General features: G+C 44.6%; 1 protein-coding gene across 1 annotated transcript in view; it reads left to right on the forward strand.

Moving 5' to 3' along the window:
- Nucleotides 1-8,444, forward strand: part of KLHL6 (kelch like family member 6) — a 35,492-nt gene extending 27,048 nt beyond the window's left edge. Inside the window, exons 4-7 of the mRNA XM_031968028.1 lie at nt 1,452-1,689; nt 3,134-3,336; nt 5,775-5,988; nt 7,025-8,444. Coding sequence (XP_031823888.1) covers nt 1,452-1,689; nt 3,134-3,336; nt 5,775-5,988; nt 7,025-7,326 — 957 coding nt within the window. The 3' untranslated portion in view covers nt 7,327-8,444. The remainder of the gene's footprint in view (nt 1-1,451; nt 1,690-3,133; nt 3,337-5,774; nt 5,989-7,024) is intronic.
- Nucleotides 8,445-8,910: the final 466 nt, after the last annotated feature.

Genomic DNA, 8,910 nt, shown 5'->3' on the forward strand with positions numbered 1-8,910 from the left:
TTGCTTCACTCTCCCGGCCTCAGTTTCCCCATCTGTAAAATGGGGAGCTAGAATCCTGTGGAACAAACACTCCTGGTTGTGATTTTAGGCCCCAGGATGGTTAATCTTCAAACCTTGTGAGCGATGGTGCTACCCTCTGGTGGCCCTGGTTTGTCATTGCAACAACAGTAAAGAAAAGGATGGATTGTTTTGCAAATCTAAATTTAACAGAGCATATATTTTCATCATCAACATGATTTAACACTATATAATTTGTAAATATAAATAACAACTTATATTCGTATAAAGTGACTGCTTTACAAACAGCATCTCGCTTTGGCCCTCACAGCAACCCTGTGGAGTTAGTGTAATTATTGTTCTTTTACAGATAGGGAAAATGGGACTTTGCGAGAGACCAGGAGAGATTTATCGAGGGCCACAAAGGCTGGATTTGAATCCAGCTCCTCCCTGACTCCATGTCTAACAGTCTAGGCAAGTCTTCTTCAACTTGTTGTGAAAATAAGACAAAGAAAAAGCTATAGGAGCAATCTGACCGTTAAGAAAATGGTCAGATGATTCAGGCCGGTTCCAATGATCTCATGATGGAGAGCACCATCTACACCCAGACAGAGGCCTGTGGGAACTGAGGGTGGATAACAACATAGTATTTTCATTCTTTTTGCTGTTGCTTGTTTGAATTTTATTTATTTATTTAATGAGGCAATTGGGATTGTGACTTGTCCAGGGTCACATAGTAGGAAGTGTTAAATTCTGAGATCAGATTTGAACTCAGGTCCTCCTGACTTCAGGGCTGGTGCTCTATCCACTGCATCACCTAGAAAGAAAATTTTATTTTTTTTTTTCATTTTTTGTTCTAATTTTTCTTGAGCAGCAACATAATTGTATAAATATATATGTCTACATTGGGTTTACATATATTTTTTACCATGTTTAACATATATTGGATTAGTTGCCATCTAGGGAAAGGTGAGAGGGGAAAAGGGGGGAAATTGGAACAAGAGATTTTGCAAAGGTCAATGTTGAAAAATTATCTTTGAATATGTTTTAAAAATAAAAAAGCTTCAATAAAAATAATGATTAAAAAAAGAAATTGGTCGGAAATACAAATATAATTCTTTGGGTTATTCATCGACAGTCACACAATGTAGTGTACACATAAGCCATGCTCTGTCTCCTTAGTGGAATAGACTTTCATTAATACAATCATGGTCTGTAATAGTGCCAGGAGATGCAGGTGTGAATCTTTAAGCCTTTACCAACTTCCTGGAGCTGAGAACCGGGACACGAAGTGCTTTATGTGTTTGTCAAGGCCTGCAAGTGGATCTTTTGTGTCTTTATATTTTTGAAGTGAGTTCTTGTCCACAGCGTGCTTGGTAGATCTAACTGTATCGGCCGTTATCACGACTAGAGCGAATCTGCGTCTTTACGGGATGTGTTTCTTTGGCTTCCAGATCATTTCTGAGAGAACCAAGCCCCGGATGCATGAGTTCCAGTCGGAGGTGTTTATGATCATTGGAGGGTGCACGAAAGATGAGAAGTTCGTGGCCGAAGTGACCTGCCTGGACCCGCTGAGACGCAGCCGCCTGGAAGTGGCCAAGCTCCCCATTACTGAGCAGGAACCCGAGAGTGAGAACAAGAAATGGGTGGAGTTTGCCTGCGTGACCTTAAAAAACGAAGTCTACATATCAGGTAGGACGTCTTTGTGGCCACTTGACCCTGGGACTTCCTGGACCGTAATGTCCGTGGAATTTTGGGGGTGAAGCTCCTAGAGCTTTGCCATTTCCTTCTTCAGCGGATTAAGGAAACAGAGATTAAGCAACTTGCCCAATAGCTAATAAGTGTCTGAAGCCACATCTGAACTCCAGGCCTAGCACACTATCTACTGAGCCACGCGGCTGCATCTTAGGAATAATATAAACAATAATAGCGTTTATTTATTGCTTTGAGGCTTCCCAAGCATATACATATTGTCATCTCTCTCCATCATCACAACAGGTGGAAGGCAGGTCTTATTATTTTGGTCATTTTATAGATGAGGAACTAAGGCTGAGCGATTGCCAAGGTCCCACAGCTACTAAGTGTCTATGGCTGAATTTGAATTCAGCTCTTCCTGGCTCCAGATGCAGCATGCTTAACCACCGCTGCCATCTAGTTGCCTCCAGACGATGGGGCAGGCTGGAATGGAGTCAGTCGTCCCAGCCCACCCACCCCTGGTGTAGACTCCCCATTATGGCTCCAAAGCCATGATGATGCTCCCTGTGTTTGCACTAGAGAAACTGATCAGACCAGCAGGTGCCAGACACTGGAGATCCTTAAAGCTGGGGGGAAAAGGAAAATATGGGGAGTACCTCCAAGGGGTCTTAATTGGAAGGCCTTGGACAGATTTTAGGGGATCCATGAACGGGAATGAATCCTTCTTTTCACTAACTTTTGGTTTCCTTTGCAATATTATTATGTCATGTTGTAAAAACTGTGCAATTATGTAATATTTCATTTCATACATTGAAAGATTTTGAAAAGTAGCCTCAAGCTTTACCAGACTGGGGCCCAAGGGCTCCAGGGCACAGGCAAGGTCGGGAAGTGCTACTCTAGGCTAGAACATAGAGACAGGAAGTAGATTCTACTTTGTCAGCTAAATTGTTCCCTACTTGAGGTTCAGAAATTTGGTTCAAGTCAATGCTATTCAGCATTGGATATACAGACAAAGTAGCGCTGTCCCCAACCTTACGTTCTATTGCTTTGGGTTCTGTCTATTGAGATAGGGAAGAAGTAATTTGGTTTAGTCAATCAGTGATTCGGTCAATAATCATTTTTAAGCTCTTTTTCTGTGCCAGGAGAAGTGGAAGGATATTGACTCTAAAATTAGAGCTTGGATGTTTATTCCTGCCTTGATCAGGAATCTCCCAAAGCCTCAATTTTCTCATCCATAAAATAGGGGTGGGTACAGAAAAGAGTCTTAAACTAGATCTCCTCTCCAGGGCCCCTCTGGCTCAGGATCCACAAACTTAGGAAATCCAGTCCCCCAAAAAGCAGAACCATGTGACTTGTAGTTTTAAAATCTTACTCCCATTTCTTGACATCTAGAGCTTTAAAGATTTCTCGTCCAATAACCCATGGCTTATTTCCACTGTAGGTGGTAAGGAAACACAACAGGATGTCTGGAAATATAATTCTTCCATCAACAAGTGGATCCAAATCGAGTATTTAAATATTGGTCGATGGAGACACAAGATGGCGGTTCTGGGCGGCAAAGTCTATGTCATTGGCGGCTTTGATGGTCTACAGAGAATTAATAATGTGGAAACCTATGACCCTTTCCATAACTGCTGGTCGGAGGTAGAGTCTAGATGTTTTCTCCTGGAGTATTTCAAAAATTCTGTGCCGTAAAAAATTCTTTGAATCCTTTTCAACTTCCACATGTTCCTTCCCATTTGGATGTAAAGGGTTGTTGCCAGAGTGTCCCTTGCTGTTGAGACTTTTCCCTTCAGGATGTAGTGATAGCAACGCACATGAAGGGAAATCTCTTAGAGAATGTCTTCAGCAAGATGAGAGAACGTCTCTTCTAAGGCAGCAAGGGTCTCCTCCATCCTCTCTTTTTTAATTATTTTTTCGGGGGAGGGGGAACTAGGCAATTGGGGTTAAGTGACTTGCCCAGAGTCACACAGTCAGTAAGTGTTAAGTGTCTGAGGCCAGATTTGAATTGGATTTTGAATGGTACCCTCTAACTGCCCCATCCCTCTCTTCTTTTGCTTGTCCACTGATGTGTTTGTACCCAGACATGGCATTAAACAGTATGATGTGATGGTTAGAGTGACAGACCTTGAATCAGGGAGACCTGGGGGTCAAATCTGCCTCCAAAAATGTCCTCGTTGTGTGACTTTGGGCAAGGCACTTTACCCCTGCAGGCCTCCTTCCTTATTTATTCGTTAACAAGCCATCATTTATTTATTATTTATTTATTTTGAGGAGGCAATTGGGGTTAAGTGACTTGCCCAGGGTCACACAGCCAGGAAATGTTAAGTGTCTGATCCAGATTTGAACTCAGGTCCTCCTGACTGCAGAGCTGGGGCTCTATGTACTATAGTGCCGTCTAGCTGCCCACAATTCATCATTTATACAACCTAAGGTCAGAGGCCCTCTGGTCCAACCTCCCTCATTTTATAGATTGTAGGTAAAAAGCAGAGCTTGGGTCCCAAATCTAGTGTCTCATTCAGCAAAAAGACAAAAAAGACTCTTAGGAGCAGGGACAAGGAGAAAACCATTCTAGCATCTAATGTAGAACAGAAAAACTAGAACGTGGTAATAAGTACAAATCTGACATCATTGGGGCTACCTACCACAACAGGCCCTTGCTCTGGGAGTCCTGGGGGGTCTCCTTCGAGCAGCCTCCCTGGGCCTCGGTTTCCTCATCTGGGAAAGGAGGAGGTTGATCCAATGTCCTGTCCAGCTCTAAGTCCTGTGATCTCCAGAGAGGAGGGGGCCGGAGCCTGATTGTTTACTCTAGGGAGGAGGGAGAGCACAAGATGGCCTGAGGCTGGCCCTGGCCCAGCCCTTGGACCATGGACAGAGAGCAGGAAGGGCTCACAGTGGCTGCCTCATTGCTCAAGAGCAGATGGGGGGAGTGGGGGGAGGGACTGGGGACCAGGTCAGAGAGGGTTCTGGTCGGGATTGTTGAGGAAGGTGAGGGAGTGTGTGTTGACATTGTGGCCTTCCTTGAATCCTTATTTGTGGTGATGCCTTTTTAAAATATGGTCTCAGGCATCCACCCCCAGAGGTCTGTACAGAGCCAGTGACTCATCAGGCTGAGGTTGGCAAAGGCTCCTGGGTAAGAAAGAGGAAAAACTGTCGTGGTTTAGGTGTGTCTCTTGGCCAGCTGGGCTAGGCCCACCCTAGAGCAGGACGTGGCAATGCAGGAAGAAAGGGCCTTAAGGGGTGGAAGCAGAAAGGACACTAGTTCCAGAGTCCAAGGTCTTGGGTTCAAATCCCACTTAAGACCCTATGTGACCAAAAGCAACTCACTTATTTAACTTCTATGTACTTCACTTTCCTTCTCTGTAAAATGGTGAATTTGGTCTAGATGGCCTCAAAGTCTTTTTCTAACCTGGAGAAATGATCCTGTGATCCCTTTGGGCCTCAGTTTTTCCCTCTAAAAGATGATGAAATCAGTCTAAATGGCCTCAGAGTCTCTTTTCTAATCTAGAGGGATGATCCTGTGTCTTTCTGGGCCTCAGTTTCCCTTCTGTAAGATGAGGGGTGCTTGCCTCTGAGTGCTCAGTAGTCCCAAGGGGATGCTGGAAGTCTTATCTGAAGCGCTGGGGCATCTGGAGGGAGGACACATATCTCAGACCTTTGATTTATAGATCTAGAATTAGTCTGGTCCCACTTCCTTATTTAAACAGGAGGTAAACGGAGGCCTCGGGTGTAATTTGCCCCAGCGTGACTAGGGACAAATTGGCCAGATTGAGATTTGAACTTGGGTCCTGTGACTCTAAATCCAGGCATCTCTCCATTGCTTCTCACCCTCTTTAATGAGTTGAGGTAAAAGATTCCGGCCAGGGAGGGGCAGCCAGATAGTGAGGTAGATAAGGTATCAGTCCTGAAGTCAGGAGGACCTGAGTTCAAATCTGTCCTCAGACACTTAATACTTGTGTGACCCTGGGCAAGTCACTAACCCCAACTGCCATGCAAAGTAGGGGAGAGGAGAGGGAGTGGAGAACTGCACCGACTGACCCGTTGGTGCTGATACAACCATATTCTTCCTCTCGGGGGGCTAGGCAGCCCCTCTCCTGATCCATGTGAGCTCCTTTGCGGCCGCCAGCCACAAGAAGAAGCTGTACGTGATCGGGGGAGGTCCCAATGGAAAACTGGCAACCGACAAGACTCAGTGTTACGATGCTTCGGCCAACAAATGGTGTCTGAAGTCCTCCATGCCAGTGGAGGCCAAGTGTATCAATGCCGTCAGCTTCCGGGACCACATCTACGTTGTAGGTAAGCAAGCGGTCAGGGAGCTTCTGTGCACTGCGGAACTCTGAGGAACAGAAATGCCCCTGGTGCAATCTGACTTTCTGCCTTGGATAGAAAGTCTTTGCCCAATTTCTCAGACAAATGGTCCCCAAGGTGCCGCTTAAATGCTGGAACATGGAATACAAAAGGTTGTAGCCCGAGATAAACCTGGAAATATTGGTTATTTGGGTTTTCCCGTTGCCTGGAATGGACTTCTCCAGCTTTTGGACTTTTAGAATACTTAGCTGCCTTCATGTAAACTGCCAGTGCACCTTACACAGATCTTGTCCTATGTTCTGCCTTTATATTCTTAAAACCGCCAGGCCTTTCCATCTGCCCTGCTGCTGAACCCTCAGAAATGTGTTGATTCCCTCCATTAGCTTTTAGCCTTTTCCTTTCCCTCTCCCTTTTTTCTTTTATTCCTTCCTTTCTTCTTTCTTTCCTTCCCTTGAGTTTACATCTCTGTATAATTGTTAATTATACATCTATTTTTGTACACACACACACACACACACACACACACCCTTTCCTTTCTCCCTTCTTCCCTTGAGTTTACTTCTCCATGTAATTATTAGATATACATCTATTTTGTTCATACATACACTTTCCTTCCTTCTTCCCTTGAGTTTACTTCTCCATATAACTGTTAAATATAAATCTGTGTGTGTACATATACACACGCACAAATACATATGCATGGATTCACCCACCCCATTTGCTTGTGTTGTTAGCATTCAACTAGAACATGAATTTTGTGAACTTGGATGCTCTCTGTTTTCTGTGGATCCCGCTGTTGGCACATTGTAAGCACCCATTGGGCTTCCCATCACCAACTCCACCCCACCCTTAAAAGAGAAGCTCTTGGAGGGCAGAGCTCTTGCTCGTTCTGTCTCTAGTGCCCCATGCTGGGCTGATTTTTGTCCCTTTCCACTGGCCGGGGATCATAGCCGGGCTGATTTGAAGGGCTTGGGGGACTTGTCCAGCCCACCAGACGCTGATCAGCATTTCTCTGTCTTTGCAGGCGGGGCCATGAAGGCCTTGTATTCATACAGCCCGGTGGAGGACAGCTGGTGCTTGGTGACCCAGTTCAGCCAGGAGCGGGCTAGCTGCGGGATCTCCCCTTGTAACAACCGACTGTACATCACCGGTGGGCGGGATGAAAAGAATGAGGTCATTGCCACGGTGCTGTGCTGGGACACAGAGACCCAGAAGCTGACCGAGGAGTGCGTCCTGCCCCGGGGGGTCTCCCACCACGGCAGCGTGACCATCAGGAAGTCCTACACTCATATCAGGCGGATCGTCCCGGGCGCGGTTTCAGTCTGACAGGATGAGAGACGAGGGATTGGGGAGGGTGCCTAACGGTATTTCCTATTTATATGGTGTTTTAAGGTTTACAAAGCCCTTGTCTCCTGGCAACCCTGTGAGGGAAGCCGCGCAAGGGCCATGATCCGCAGATGCAAAAGGAGCAGCCACAGGATCCAATTCTGAAGGGGTGGTCAGTGTCAGAGCTGGGATTTGCACCTAGACCTCTTGAGGCAAAGCCCAGTGCTCTAGGGAAATGGGATGGTTGCCCAAGCACACAGCCTACCTTCCTGAGCGGCAGGCTTGGGTCCAAGTTCAAGTGTCTTTCTTTCAAACAGTGCATTTGATCCCTACCATTGGAATGGCTACGGGATGCTGTCATTAGCCAAGGCTTCCAAATTCATCAAGACTTTTCCAATTCTTTAACTACTTTGGGTAGTCAATGCTTTGGTTCATTTTTGGCAAAAAAAGAGGAAAATCCAAAAGGAAATTTCAGGAAAGAACAGCCTTCATCCCAATCAAACATATTTAAGACATTTAGTTCTCTCGTCTCCTTTTGGGAAATTTCAAGCCAAAAGTCCTGTTTCATTTAACGTGTGATTTTTGTTTTCATTTTTGTTTGTTGTTGCTGTTGTTTTTCATTCTTTTTAAAATTTTCAATGTGTGGTTTTTTGTTTTTTTTTTTTTTTTTTACAAGTGTGACGACCTTATTTATAGAACTTGGTGATGAATTGGTGCCTCCCTGTGCAGCCTTCATCCAAATCAAACACATTTAAGTCATTTAGTTCTCGTGTATCTTTTGGGGAAATTTCAAGACAAACATCCTATTTCATTAGTGTGTGTTTTTTGTTTTCATTTTTGTTCATTTTTTAAACTTTTTTTTTAACTGTTTCAATGTGTGGGGTTTGTTTTGTTTTGTTTTGCAAGTGTGACAACCTTATTTATAGAACTTGGTGATGATTTGGTGTAACTCCCTGTGCAGCCTTCATCCCGATCAAACACATTTAAGACATTTAGCTCTCCCATATCCTTTTGGGAAATTTCAGGCCGAAAATCCTATTCAACTAGTGTGTAATTTTTATTTTCATTTTTGTTTGTTGTTGTTTTTTAAAACTTTAAAAAAAACCTGTTTCAATGTGTGGGCCTTTGTTCCATTTTGTTTTGCAAGTGTGACAACCTTATTTATAGAACTTGGTGATGACTCTGTGTGCCTCCCTGTGATGTCATTATGATACTTGTTAGTGGGAGACACTCCTAAACTGTCAAAAGAATGCAGAAATGTGTGTCTGTTTGCCTGAATTACCCCCATTCCAGTCGAGAACAATCTGATTTCTTTTCTGTTAGGGTTTTGGGACCTGCCCCATGTATTAATCATGAAAGGAAAGAAATTATGGCTTTATTTTGGTTTTGAAACCAAACACATTGGTCGAAGATGGAGCTGGCCTCCAGGCCACAAGGCAGGAACTTAACCAAGATACACTACCTGGTCTCTTTCCTTTTGGCAGAGGTTGGGGAAAAGGTTTGGGAACTACCTGTGTGCTGGGAAAGGACAGAAATGTGCGTGGTATTTTCTCCCATCCTCCCATCTCTGCTTTGGGCTAAATG

The sequence above is a fragment of the Sarcophilus harrisii genome, chromosome 4 (assembly GCF_902635505.1).
Source record: "Sarcophilus harrisii chromosome 4, mSarHar1.11, whole genome shotgun sequence".
NCBI classification, from domain to species: Eukaryota; Metazoa; Chordata; class Mammalia; order Dasyuromorphia; family Dasyuridae; genus Sarcophilus; species Sarcophilus harrisii.